We start from the raw sequence: 15,101 nt of genomic DNA, 5'->3' as shown, positions 1-15,101 counted from the left end.
TAGATGTTTGTACATTTGATATTGTAATCCCCTAAACCTGTGATGTTGATCCTATAACACGTGCCAAAGGGGGCACGTGGAGCCATTTCTGAGGGCACGCGAGGCGTTGCCCTGTCAGCTTCAGCGCGCACATGCGCATGGTGGCCAGCTGATTTTTGGCCTTGATTTTCGGCCATTTTTCGCCCTTCCCAGGCTCGTAGGAAGCCTCTGGAGCCTGGGGAAGGTGAAAAACGGACCTACCAGGGCTTACTGGAAGTCGGAAAATGGGCTGTGGGGGTGGGGGAGATTGTTTTTGCCCTCCTCAGGCTCCAAGAAAGCCATGCGCACATGCGCAGGGCAACGGGGTGGTGGTGTCATGCGTGCTTGATCAGGGGGCATTAAATTAGGGGTGGGTGGGCATGTGAGCACATGCAATAGTTCGCATGAATGTATGCTTTTGGCACCCGAGCCGAAAAAGGTTTGCCATCACTTTTCTAAACCTTTGGATTTCTTGTTAGTGCAGGATTCACATCTTCTTTGAGAGTTCCCATAGTTGAAACACAATCAATTAAAACAGTTAAATACTGAGAATTACATTCTGGATTGATAGGTGCACACCCATCTATAAAAAAAGAGTCTCAAAAGATGTAGCATCAACTTTCCTTGATGCATTTGTTCTTTTTGAAAGCATATGACTTGACTGGCCAGAAATCTTCCCATTGCAACATAGATGGTAATCTTCAGATAAATTTATCTGGGAGAACAGGTTTGCTGAAACCCAAGGGAGTTGTTTCATCCAGAGTTGGAATATTAGGTGGAGATGTTGAAAACAATAAGGGCTGTTGTTAGAAATAATTTGGCAAGGGACTTTAGTGAGATAGCTTTGAAAAATACCATTTTTACCATGTCAATATTGACCTTCAGCTATCCTTCCAGAAGACAGAAACCATGTGACAAGCAATTGATTCATCAATCAATCAGCAATGACCTATAGACCCTTTTAGGGAGAGAGAGAGGGGAGGAAGAGGAGGAAGAGAAAAGTAGAAGGAAGAGGAAGAGGAGGAAGGAGAAAGAGAAGGGGAAGGGGGGGAAGAAGAAGAAGAAGAAGAAGGAGAAGGAGAAGGAGAAGGAGAAGGAGAAGGAGAAGAAGAAGAAGAAGAAGAAATATTCCAAGTGGCTTGCTGTTGGAGTACAAGAGGAACATGAGATGAAGCACCTGGAAGCACTCTGTAATTTAGAAGAAGGGCTGGTAGGTTTTTTTAAACCTTAGTATGTGATTTTGGGGATGAAGGGAAAGGGACAACATGGAATTGCAAGATTGCCTACTCTTCTTGCTAGTATGAAGTAGCTGTAGGATCAACATGCTCTTATTTTCCTCCCAAGTTAAGAATGGGGAGAAAGGTCATTGATCCAGTCATGTGTATGAGCCTGTGCTGTACATGTAGTTTCCCCATATCCTGGAGGGGGTGGATTGTAACTCTTAACACCGGTAGAACTATCCAACCTTCATCAAATGATAGAGCTGGTGAAGCAAGAAGAATGAGCCACATCCACCTTCTTGATGTCTAATGATGATATAGGTTGCTTGGCTAGAGAGCTTCTCAGTTTCTCCATCTCATTCCTTTGTTCACAGTACTGATTTGGGCACACATGGTCTCTTCTGCGGCCCCGTATTACAGTCCAACCCCCTGCCTAGGCAGGAAACCCTATACTGTTCCAGACAAATGGCTATCCAACATCTTCTTAAAGACTTCCAGTGTTGGGGCATTCACAACTTCTGGAGGCAAGCTGTTCCACTGATTAATTGTTCTAACTGTCAGGAAATTTCTCCTCAGCTCTAAGTTTCTTCTCTCCTTGATTAATTTCCACCCATTGCTTCTTGTTCTACCCTCAGGTGCCCTGGAGAATAGTTTGACTCCCTCTTCTTTGTGGCAACCCCTGAGATATTGGAACACTGCTATCATGTCTCCCCTAGTCCTTCTTTCTCTTAAGCTAAACATACCCAGTTCCTGCAACCGTTCTTCATATGTTTTAGTCTCCAGTCCCCTAATCATCTTTGTTGCTCTTCTCTGCACTCTTTCTAGAGATGTAGGCTGCTTGGATAGAGAGCTTCTCAGTTTCTCCACCTCATTCCTTTGTTCACAGTACTGATTTGGGCGCACATGGTCTCTTCTGCAGCCCCATATTGAAAGGCTATTGTCCCTTGTAGGGCTTAGCATCTTGCTGCCTCTGGTTTTGCTTGACAGCATCCAATATTTTCCTTGCCAGCATCCTGCATTCAGGGCTGTCCAAAGCCCTCATGCTCCTAGAAGCCAGCAATGAATACTTCTCTCCTCCTGCAATTAAAACCCTAGAAAAAAGGACAAAACTTATCCCTCTCTTGGTTCCCCTTGGCTGGCAGTAGCTGCTGGAACAGGCCTCTTCACAGCCTAATAGGTCTGGGCAACTGCCCAGGTTGCCCAGCTGCTGCTGCTGGCTTTACCTGTTGCTAGGCCACGAAAATAATATTTGCAATGTGTTAAATGCTCAACCAGGGAGAGCCAAACTCTTCTACACTAGCTGAAAATTAATTATGAATGAAGTTGAACCTACTTTCCCATCTCGGTTATGGGGGAGATATTATTTTCAGGGTCAACCTTTGCCTTGAAGAAGAGGAATAGATAAAAGCAAGGGGAATGGAGAAACCTGAAGGGGGTCTAGCTTTTCATTAGGGCATCCTTCCCATTTCTCTGGAAGAAAACATGGGGTTGAACTGTCTAAGTGGCCAGCGGAATATGCTCACCTCTGGGAACATTGGACATCGCCATTAGCCTCCTCCATTGAATGGAAAGAGGCCTTTCCTCCAGATGTGATAAAGCTTTCCTCTCTTCTGCTAGACTCATATATTGTGCTCTGCTTGCTTGCATTAATTCTGTCTCTCTATCTTTTTCTTCCAACTCCCTTGATAAAAAGATACAGTAAATCGAGAAGAAGCAAAAAGAATGCGGAATAAGTATCCCAGAGGAAATTGCAATGGAAAAGGTACGACTGAAAAACTAGAAATGGTTTGATTTATCCCCAGGAAATACTAGACCATCTTTTTTAGACTTATAAGCAAAAATCCTCGTGAGATTCTGCCACTGTCCTCCCTGAGATCGCACGAGATTGCTAAAATCTGATCTCATGTAGGAGTGCTAAAATTTCTGTGAGATTTGGGTCATGGAGTTAGATTATGTCTGAAGTTCTACAGATGGTATATGCAGCAGTTTGGTGCTTGAGGGGCAGATACATTTGATTTCTTACCAAAGGGAGAGAAGGACATATATCCCTATTGGATATGACCTTCCCAGAATTAGGTCAAGAATCAGAATCAGACGGGATATTAATATGGTTCTATGAGACAGTAAAGGTTGGTGCTCTCCAGAAGGCATGAGAACTCGTAGAATCTCTAGCCCCGTGATGGCAAACCTATGGCACACATGCCCAAAGTGGCACGTGGAGCCATGTCACCTGGCACACAGCATCGCCTGTTCCTCTTCTGGGTTTCTGGTGCACATATGAATGCAATGATCAACTGGCATGCATGTAGCAGTGCTGGAAACCGGAAGAGCTGGTCTTCTGTTTTCCAACGTGAGCATGCGCACTGGCCAGTAACTGGAAGACTTGCTGGCTGGTGCGCTTGTGAGCACCAGAAACTGGAAGTTCATTTTCCAGCACACGCAAGCCCCCTAGGCAGCTTCCCTTCCTGGTTGCGGCTCAGGTGAGAGCGCACGGGTATGCAAAGCATGTGTGCACGCATATGCGTATATGCACAAATGAGAAGTGCTCCCATTTCGGCACTCAGTGCTGCTTGCCCATGTGCATGCTCCCTTTTTGGCACTCGGTGCCTTAAAGGTTCGCCATCACTGCTCTAGCCATTATTGTTAATAGTTTTAGATTCTGGAAGATGTAAATACTTCTGGATAGCATCATGATAGGCAGAACTGAATTTAGGTCATGTGCTTTATATATGCCGAAACCAGTGGTGGGTTTCCAGGAGGAGGAGCCAACATTGCAATGGTATGGATGTACGGTCTTGATGTTCCAAGACCGCCGCTGATACTATATATATAAAAGTCTTGAAAGCTAGAGTGGCAGTAATTTACAATTTGGAAATATGGATCAATTTTCAGAGGAGGAAACTTTAACTTTGCAAAAGATTTGGGATGGAATTCAAAATCTATTGGAGGTAACTGGGAGAAGTGAGAAGAGGATAGAGTTTATACTAGAAAAAATGATGGAGATGGAGCCCCAAAAATTGAAGAGAAAAACGAATACAAAGATAAGAAAACTAATGATTTGATCTATGGAGTGGTTGAAAGCGGTTGAAAGCGAAAAAATGGGAGTATGGAAAAGGGAATTTGATGGACTGGAGCTTTACCTCAAATTTCAAGGCACAGAAGAAGAAAAAAGGGAAAAATGATGATTTTAAGGGGAGAAACTTTACCAGAAGCACGATTGACAATCAAAGATAAATTAATTAAAGTAGCAAATGGAGGGTGCTGAGATTACCTGAGAGATGCAACAAGCAACAAGGTGCGGAGAGATGTCCAGAAAAACTTTACCAAAGAAATAAACAGAAAATTAATTCCACAAATGGCAAAAGAAATAAGAGTATATGCCTTCTGGAAGGATAGAATTTGATATATGAAAGTTGATAATAAAAAAGTAGCTATGTTTGGTGATTAGTAAGTAGGAATTTAGTAATTTTTAGATTGCTTTGTTAAATAAATAGTTGATAATGGTAACAAGGTACATATTTATGTTGGCTGGAGATGAGGAAGTTGGATATAAGTAATAAAATGATTTTGTTAACAAATATTAATGATAACAATAATAATGAAATGATAAGAGATATAGTTAACGACATATATGTGCACTGGTTTAATATATGGAATTTAGATATAAATTACAAACTGACTTGGGAAAAAAGGCTTAGAAATTTTGTTAATTAATTCTTATTTTGAATATGCTATAAAGGTGTAATGTTATTGGATATATGAAAGTTGATAACAAAAAATTAACTAAATCTTATAATTAGTAATAATTTAGTAACTTTTAGATTGTTATGTTAAATAAATAATCGATAATGGCAATAAGGTACACATATGTGTTCATTTGATATGATATAAGTAATGACTGTGGAAGAGATGCAAGAAAGCTAATTGTAATCAATTGACACACTTTCTACAAGATGTAATGTAAGATGATGATTTTTTTTTGTGTTGTTTGTTTAATAAAAATAAAAATGTGTTGCAAAAAAATTTTTTTTAGAACCTCTTCTGTAAGTGTGGCTTTGTGGGAGTGTTTTGCCGGCCATGTGACTGGGTGGGTGTTGCCAACTTGTAAAATGTGGTGAAACTCAATTAACAATGCTCTTGCTTAGCAACCAAAATGTTGGCTCGGAAACTCTTGGTATTTGAAGCACGCAAGTCTTAAAGCTGTCAAGTTACAAGACCCGTGCACCCCTAACCCTTTAGAAAAAAACCCCCGGGGTGTTCAAACTTGACAGCTTTAAGACTTGTGGACTTCAACTCCCAGAATTCCTCCTCCAGTCATGTTGGCTCAGGAACTCTGGCATTGAAATGTGCAAGTCTTAAAGCTGTCAAGTTACAAGATCCTTGCACCCCTAACCCTTTAGAAAAAAACCCCCAGGGGTGTTCAAACTTGATAGCTTTAAGATTTAAAGATTTAGATAGGACTCTTAGAGGTGGGTGGGGTGATTGGTGAGCCAGCCAATCAGTGAGCAGCGGGCGGGGCAAGCATGGTGCAGATGGGTGGGGGGAAGGAGCTGGAACCGGTTCTAAATGGCACGGTAGATTTATGGAACCTTTTCTATAGAAGAGGTTAGAACTGGCAGGAACCCACCCCTGGCCGAAACAACTACCATAACCACAGAAATAGTTTTTTCCTTTCTGCCAACACTCTGCTGAACACCTAACTCCTGTACCATTGTCTTATGCCTATGGATATTTACCCATTGGTAGTGTTGTATTACTACTATTCTTCTAATCTTTTATTGGTATCTTCTGATTATATTACTTTGCTGTTTGTATGTAGATTGAGAGCTTATGCAACCGAGACAAATTCATTGTGTGTCTAATCACACTTGGCCAATAAAGAATTCTATTCTATTCTATTCTATTCTATTCTATTCTATTCTATTCTATTCTATTCTATTCTATTCTATTCCATTCCATTCCATTCCATTCCATTCCATTCCATTCTTAGTTTGCCTTTGAAGAATTACCCCAATTTTAAAAGGCCTACAAATAATCCATCCAAAGATAGCAGACAGTTGATTCCCTGATATTTTTGTACATTGCAAGTTACTCTAATTTATTACATTTGCACTGATTATCAATTTGCTTCCAGTCCCAATTCACAGTAATGTTTTTGACCTTCAAATAATGTAGGAACATCGAATTCCAGGTCAATATTTTGGCATTTGATTTCTTTTGTAACAAAGTACAGCGAGCTCAGGATAAAACACTAATCTAACACAAATAAAAGCATATCTAGACAAATGAGCTAGAACTTGTTTGAGTACTTAGAGTAAGACAAATGTGTTATGAATTTATATCTGAGCCTGACTTTTATTTTAAGAGATCTATTTTTATTCCTTCACACTACTTTAAACAAATGTATATGATGTTAAATATACTTTTAGTAGAGGCATCATTCCTAGAGCCTCATTATAAATTACAATGCCAACTGCAAAAAAGTGGATTCAATTTTCTACATGCTCATATAAATATCCAGTTAGAACACTTTATTCCTGGGCATTTATATGGGTCTCTCAAATACCTTAGTTACCCCAAAGGTAGGGTATGGTTTCCTTCCATTCCAAGGTTGAAAAGACATCCTGTGCAATCTAAAACAGTTTCTGTGGCTTTATATAGTTAACAAAGAAACGTCACGAACGAGGACAAAAAAGTCAGTACCCCACAAAGAATATTCTAGCTCTCAGTAGTTTTGTGACGTGGTCCTGCCCACATCACCACAACCAATGCTATACTTTTCTCCCCCTCAAAGTGAAATGTGGCCCTTGCTAAAAGGTTGCCCACCCCTTCCTTTTGGGGAGCATGACACAAGGCTGAAGCAGTTCTGGCTGGGCTTTTGGGATGCTTAAAGCCTTCTAGTCCTCGTCAGGCAAGAATTGTAAACAAGAAGGAAGACACCAGACAATGGATTAGACTAGATTAGGAGGCAAGCTGGCCAAACTAATAGGCTTTGGCTTAAAATAACTCTCTCCCTCAGATAGGAGAGAGGGAGGCTGGATGAAGGGAAAGGGCAAAGAGGAGAAATGTAAAAGAGAAATCAGAACTGGAATCATTTGAAGGAAGCTTGCTTTGTTCCCCCCCTCCCTCCCTTCCTCCCTCTCTCTTTCTGTGTGTGTGTGAGAGAGAGAGAGAGAGAGCGAGAAAGAGAGAGTGAGAGAGAGAGGGAGAGAGAGAGGGAGGCAGGGAGGGAGGGAGGGAGGGAGGAAGGCCCTTGCTGGAAAACAGCAGGGATTTCCATGAATCACATAAGCAAGATGTAAGATTTTGTGAAATAAAATTCACCTCACTTACTTGTCACTGTCTCCCAGGTGCCCTAGGACCCTTGGCAGGATTGGGGATGGGGGGGGGGGGGGGAAGCAAGGAGGCATTTTAACATCCATATAGGAGGGAAGAAGGCCATACCTTCATTCCAAAACTTTTCCTTCGTATTTTGCTGCCACAGATTCAAACTCTTGTACTTTTAGTTTTAAAAGCCTGGTGGAAAACTATCTACTTGAGAATCTGGAGGATTGTTGCCGGTCAGAATGCATCAGTCTAGACTATAGGGACAAACTGACAGTTTGAAGGCTGTTTTCAAATGCCAGGATAATGAGGAATAATTTGATTTTCTGGGACTGCAAGGTATGTTTCATTAAATGTTGCAACACTTTCCTATCTTTTGGGGGATGAAACTACTGTCCTGTACGGCATTATAAAATATGAAAAGTGTCTTTGCCACAGCTTCATATCAGAGCACTTTGGTGCTCAGGTCAAGCCTTCAACTAAACTCAACCCTACATTTCCTAGGACAAGGCAGATGGCTATTCCAATGTTAGAGGAGTTCAGCCAGACAGAGAGTCTTACAGCAGCCGGCCCATCATAGAGAGCACTCCTAGAGCGGCTGATGCTGGAAGACTCGGCCCCGAGTTTTGGAGTTTGGAAGTTATGTTCAGAGCGGGACGGCAGCGGGCAGTGGTGGGCAGCAACGGCCAGCGGCGGTGCCCTGGGAGAGCTGCGCAAGGGCTTGGTGAGGCTGCGGGCAGAACAGGTGCTAGCGCACCTCCCCTCTCCAGCCGGGGAGAGCTCCATGCACTGATCTAGGGGGTATCCCGAATATGCCAAGCCGCGGGAGCTGAGGGGTGGGCAGAGCGCCACATGGCTTGGCACCTTAGGGATACCCCCTAGGTCAGTGAATGGCACTCTGCCCACCTGGAAAGGGGATTTGCTGGGCGGCTGCTCGTGAGCATGGTTACCTCATGGCTGCTTCGCCCCTGAGACTGTGCCTGGCTCTTCGGGAGCCAGTTCACAAGCAAGCAGCCGACCGGCAGCCCCAAAACAATAAGCCCTCCCTGATAATAAGCCCAAGGCCATATTTCGTGGGGCAAAAGAAAATAAACCCCTGTTGTATTTTCGGGGAAACACGGTATATGTGGGCGAGAAAGAGAACAGCAAGGACTTAAAACTGGAAAAGTTAAATAGCAGCTGTTAACAATGGGAATTAAAAGTGAATGTGAGTATTGTAATAGATCCCTGAACTTTGTAACAAGAAGATGCTGGTTAGAAACTAAACAATGAGGAAGAAAAGAATGTTGGGCTGTAAATGACTGTCACGGAGGGGGGGGAGGGAGGGGGGGTTTGTATGTTTAAAGCTGTATTTGTATGTCTTATTAAAAAGAAAATGTATAACCAATAAAGATTACTATAAAAAAAAAGAAGCAGCAACTTCGCACCCCTGACATCCGCCTACGAGATTACCAGAGGAATCGGATCCCCATCGTGGGCCAAGGCACCTTCCAGGTGAAGTTCAAGCAGTTCAGCAGGAAACTCCCAGTGACAGTGGTGAGCGGCAACCTGCAAAGCCTCCTAGGGCTAGATTGGTTCCAAGCCCTGGCCTTGAAAGACGATGGCGCTGAGGCCATCTTTAAGGAGTTCGAGGATGTCTTTGGCACCGATCTGGGTAAGTACGTGGGGACTCCAATTTCCTTTAGTTTGGACCCCAACCTAGCCCCAATAAGGCTAAAACCCAGGAGAGTACCTTTTTCTCTCCGCCCCAAAATTGACAGAGAGATTGACAAACCAGGGAATCCTAGAACCGGTCGAACACGCATGCTGGGAGACCCCTATAGTGACACCTGTCAAATCTGACAGGTCTGTCTGCAACTGCGTGGACTACAAGTGCATAATAAAAATGCGCTACAACAAAGCACCTACCCTGTACCCATTGTACAGCACCTCCTTCATTCATTAGACCTTGGAAAATTTTTCGCAAAATTGGACATGGCATAGGCATACCAACAATTGCCTGTAGATGGCGCTACAGTGGAGACTCAAACCATTGTGATGCACAGGGGTGCATTCAAATGTCACCACCTGCAATTTGGCGTTAGTATCACCCCTGGACTGTTCCAAAGCGTTATGGAACGGCTTTTGCAGGGGATTCCAGGAGTCATCCCCTATTTTGACGCCATCTTAGTATCGGCTGTAAATGACGCACAACTTTTCAAACGTGTACAAACAGGTTTGGCTTGAATTAGAGACAAAGGCCTCTGTCTCAAAAAAGAGAAATGCCAAATTAATGTGCCAAGGGTTGAATTCTTAGGGTACCTAATCGATGGCTCTGGGATTCACCCAACCACACAAAAAATCAAAGCAATTCAGGACGCCCCCACACCTTGAAATTATACCGAGCTGCAGGCGTTCCTTGGGCTCCTTAATTTCTACAGCGTCTTTCTTAAACAGAAAGCCACCATTGCTGAGCCATTACACCATCTCCTGGCTAAGAACACAAAGTGGTCCTGGGGCAGAGCCGAGGCTGCCGCATTTGCCGCGGTAAAACGACTCCTGTCGGTGGACTCCTTTCTGGTACAATACAACCACACCCTGCCATTGGTGCTGACCTGCGATGCTTCCCCGTTCTGCATCGGCACCGTCCTCAGCCACTGCATGCCCAACAGAACTGAGGCTCCTATTGCCTTTTACTCCAGGACCTTGTCTGCTGCAGTGTGGAACTACAGCCAGCTGGACCGTGAGGCTTTGGCTGCAGTTGCTGGAGTAAAGAGGTTCCATGAGTATCTATATGGCCGTGACTTCAAACTGATTACAGACCACAAGCCGTTGTTGGGCTTACTGGCTGGGGACTGACCTACCCCAGTGTCATTATCACCTTGAATGACCAGATGGACCATCTTCCTAGCTGCCTACTCCTACTGTCTCATCCACCGACCAGGCTCCACTTTGGGGCATGCTGATGCTCTAAGCCGCTGCCCGCTGACTGAACCTCTCGCTGACCCTACCCCTGAGATGCCTGTCCTCCTCATTGACTACCTTGAGACTGGGCCTGTCTCATCCAGTGACGTTGCCCATCACTCTGCAAAGGATTCCACCATCAAACAAATTTTGAACTGGGTGTAGAGGGGGTAGCTCAAGGGGCTTGTTGGGGCTGATTTCAAAATGTATTTTGCCAAACGCGATGAGTCATCGGTTGTAAATGGCTGTCTACTGTGGGGGGACCGGGTCATTGTTCCACCCAAACTGCGCATTGCAGTATTAGAGGCTTTACATGTACGGCATCCTGGAATTGTCAGGATGAAGTCTTTGGCTAGGAGTTACATGTGGTGGCTTAACATAGACAGGGAGATCAAAGAATGGGTGGCTACCTGCACACCATGCCAGGAGTCCAGACCAGCTCCCCCAGAGGTGCCTGCTAAGGAGTGGGAGCGACCTCAAGCACCATGGTCTCGGGTGTACATTGACTTTGCTGGCCCAGTTCACGGTCGGACATTTCTCGTAGTTGCGGACGCCTATTCGAAATGGCTAGAGGTAGTCCTGATGATCTCCACTAAGGCAGAAGCGGTCATCACGGTGCTACAGAGACTTTTCTCCATGCACAGCCTGCCCGATGTCTTGGTCTCTGACAATGACCCCCAATTTACAGCCATGTAATTTGAGACCTTCCTAGAAGCTCAGGAAATCAGGCATGCCCTGGTCGCACCATTCCATCCGGCCTCCAATGGTCAGGCGGAGAGAATGGTGAGATCTGCAAAAGAGGCCATCTCTAGGATGGGCCCGGGAGATTGGCAAACATGGGTTGACCACTATTTGCTAATTCAGCACATCACACCCAGTGCCACTACAGGGAGAAGCCTCTCCGAGCTTCTCATGGGTTGCCAACTAAAGTCCCACTTAGACAGGCTACACCCCAATTATTCTGCCTCATCGCCCCCAGACTCCACAAGCAAGATTCGGACATTTAGCATAGGGGATTCGGTATACACCCACAACTACACCGGGGGAATTCTGTGGATTCCTGTCACAGTGATAGGCATCACCGGCCCTCGCACTTACCTCTTAGAGTTCGAGGACGGTAGGAATTGGAGAAGGCACATTGACCAACTCCGTGGCCTCCTCTCCAACTCCACTCTTAGACAACCAGAAGTAACTCCTGCATGAGTTACCCAAAGCCCTACCCAAACAGAGCAAACACTCACTCCTTCCACGGCCAGCTCAAGGGAATTTATCTGGTTATGTTGCAGACCCGTAGCAAGCTCTGAGCGTACGGCATCCTGGAATTGTCAGGATGAAGTCTTTGGCTAGGAGTTACATGTGGTGGCTTAACATAGACAGGGAGATCAAAGAATGGGTGGCTACCTGCACACCATGCCAGGAGTCCAGACCAGCTCCCCCAGAGGTGCCTGCTAAGGAGTGGGAGCGACCTCAAGCACCATGGTCTCGGGTGTACATTGACTTTGCTGGCCCAGTTCACGGTCGGACATTTCTCGTAGTTGCGGACGCCTATTCGAAATGGCTAGAGGTAGTCCTGATGATCTCCACTAAGGCAGAAGCGGTCATCACGGTGCTACAGAGACTTTTCTCCATGCACAGCCTGCCCGATGTCTTGGTCTCTGACAATGACCCCCAATTTACAGCCATGTAATTTGAGACCTTCCTAGAAGCTCAGGAAATCAGGCATGCCCTGGTCGCACCATTCCATCCGGCCTCCAATGGTCAGGCGGAGAGAATGGTGAGATCTGCAAAAGAGGCCATCTCTAGGATGGGCCCGGGAGATTGGCAAACATGGGTTGACCACTATTTGCTAATTCAGCACATCACACCCAGTGCCACTACAGGGAGAAGCCTCTCCGAGCTTCTCATGGGTTGCCAACTAAAGTCCCACTTAGACAGGCTACACCCCAATTATTCTGCCTCATCGCCCCCAGACTCCACAAGCAAGATTCGGACATTTAGCATAGGGGATTCGGTATACACCCACAACTACACCGGGGGAATTCTGTGGATTCCTGTCACAGTGATAGGCATCACCGGCCCTCGCACTTACCTCTTAGAGTTCGAGGACGGTAGGAATTGGAGAAGGCACATTGACCAACTCCGTGGCCTCCTCTCCAACTCCACTCTTAGACAACCAGAAGTAACTCCTGCATGAGTTACCCAAAGCCCTACCCAAACAGAGCAAACACTCACTCCTTCCACGGCCAGCTCAAGGGAATTTATCTGGTTATGTTGCAGACCCGTAGCAAGCTCTGAGCGAACCGGCTCCAGAAGCTCCAGCCGCGGCCTGTGAAAGATTCCAGGTGCTTCCACTAAGCGGAGCTGCGGAGCAAACAGATCCGTCCGACCTGTCCAAGGAAACCCCTCCTACTGAACTGCGCAGGTCTGGCAGAGCTACCCAAAAGCCCGCCTACCTGCGTGACTATGAAACAAGTAGGATTATTCCATCCAAGAGGGGAGGGGTGTTAGATACTTGTTCTAACTATAGTGGTTTCCACCAAGGTCCTCTGTTCCGGCAGGAACAGAGGTTTAATCCTATTGGTCGAAGGGTCTGACAGCTCCCTATAAAGGGGCTGCTGTCAGACTCAATCTTTGCTGGATTGTTCTCACTTGTTGTACTTAATAAAGAGTTGTTGTTACCGTTGAGCCTGTGTGTGCTTATCCATTACCCAATCTAACAATAACATTCCAAGCTTCAGATTGGATAAAACCAGATTGGGTTGGAGAAAAGCAGCTGGTAACTCCTCCCTTCCAAGGACTCTTTCCATTAGCAGCCACTTGACCAGATTCCAATGGAAGGAGAAGTGGGACTAAGTGCTACTTGACTTTTCCTCTCCTAGAACAGCCCACTGAAGTACTCTTAGGAGGTGCACTTGAGTTCACCTTCCTCTTTCTACTCCACCCTTTTCCCTTGTTGTACAATGTCATTGTGAATTGCCAGTGTAAATGTATTAAAAAATAATTTTCAGAATCATACCAGGATATGTTAGAGAAGCTTAAGTTTAGTGTAGAATATTCCCTTCCCCAGATTCTCCCATTTTCTACCACATTTAGCCACAGAGAATAAGATAAAAATCTTAACAGGGTTCCAGTTGATTAAAGTGCATATGGCTATGTTAGTCGGGTGTCTTATTGGGAGCAAAGTAATTTTCTTAGCAGGCATTCATTAAGAATATCTTTAAGGAGCTTTTCAAAATGGATCCCCAATGATGTCCAATATTTCAGTAATTCTTATTGTGTCCCCTTCATTGCTTTATGAAGGTTGGTTCTCTCGCACAAATGTGCCAGTCGTTCCCGACTCTAGGGGGCGGTGCTCATCTCCGTTTCAAAGCCGAAGAGCCAGCACTGTCCGAAGACGTCTCCGTGGTCATGTGGCTAGCATGACTAAATGCCAAGGGCACACGGAACATTGTTACCTTCCCAACAAAGATGGCTCCTATTTTTTCACTTGCATTTTTACGTGCTTTTGAACTGCTAGTTTGGCAGAAGCTGGGACAAGTAATGGGAGCTCACTTCATTACGAGGCGCTAGGGATTTGAGCTGCCGAACTGCCAACCTTCTGATCGACAAGCTCAGCATCTTAGCCACTGAGCCACCGCGTCCCTATGAAACTTTCCTTCCAGCCCACCAGACCTGCTCCCCCCACTTGGATTAAATAGAAAGATTCACTCTATCACAAGTTGACCCATTTCAATGGATGAATCCAACCCAACCCCCCCAACCCCTGCTGGCTACACCGTGTCTTCTTACCCAACTCCAAATGCAAAATAGAAAATCTTTACCTTTTTCCCTTGAGTTGCGCCCATGGTTTTAGTAGTTCACTTCTTCCCCCTGCAACAGTTTGAATTTCCCTCCAGGGTTTTGTTGCATGTGGACGAGCCAGAAAGCCAGAACACACCAGCCCTATATATGGAGTCGTCTTATTCTGCCAGGTTCAAAAAGTCCAGGGCACTTTTCCCAGAGAGATGCCTCCGGTCTTCGGTCTTGCAGAGAGTGATGTTATGCAGCTCCTTGCACTCCCATTTACTCATCGCGTAAGAAGGGTCAGAAAATATCAGCCAGCGGTTCAAGGGGACGAGCGAAGCAGTTTCCCCTTGATTGCTGATTGTGGCATGTAAAGAATTCATTTTTTGAATATACCTAACAACTGGCTTGCATGCTGCCCGGGGCTACATACAAAGGCAGCTTTCATGCTGGGGATGGCCATCTCCTTAACAGAGCTCGCTCTCTTTTGTGTGTGTGTGTGTGTGTGTGTGTGTGTGTGTGTGTGTGTGTGTGTGTGTGAAAGCCTCTTGAAGATTAGATTAATCAGACTTGACACAACAAGATGTCACTGGGAGCAGAGCTGATCAGAGGAGGAACCCAACCTGTGCCACACAGCTGGGTCGCAGCAACGGGAGCCCTTTTACTTGATCAAGGATTTGTGCCATCCTTCCCTCCTCCTCCTCCTCTCCCCTCCCTCTGCCCTTAATTTGCTCCTCACTTCAGTGCAGCCTTGGGAAAAACAACAGCAAGGAAATCAAAATCCCAAGAGCCGCTTTAAGAAGGAAGAGGAGG

At 45.4% G+C, this 15,101-nt stretch overlaps 1 protein-coding gene across 1 annotated transcript in view; it reads right to left on the bottom strand.

Annotated features, from left to right (window-relative positions):
• Positions 1–14,794, bottom strand: part of FAM107A (family with sequence similarity 107 member A) — an 86,314-nt gene extending 71,520 nt beyond the window's left edge. Inside the window, exon 1 of the mRNA XM_081937223.1 lies at positions 14,327–14,794. Coding sequence (XP_081793349.1) covers positions 14,327–14,350 — 24 coding nt within the window. The 5' untranslated portion in view covers positions 14,351–14,794. The remainder of the gene's footprint in view (positions 1–14,326) is intronic.
• Between the last annotated feature and the right edge of the window lie 307 nt (positions 14,795–15,101).

The sequence above is a fragment of the Natrix helvetica genome (genome assembly GCF_964273705.1).
Source record: "Natrix helvetica genome assembly, chromosome: 1".
Taxonomy (NCBI): Eukaryota; Metazoa; Chordata; class Lepidosauria; order Squamata; family Natricidae; genus Natrix; species Natrix helvetica.
Note: the sequence above shows the minus strand (reverse complement) of the source record. Positions and strands in the feature narration are given on the sequence as shown.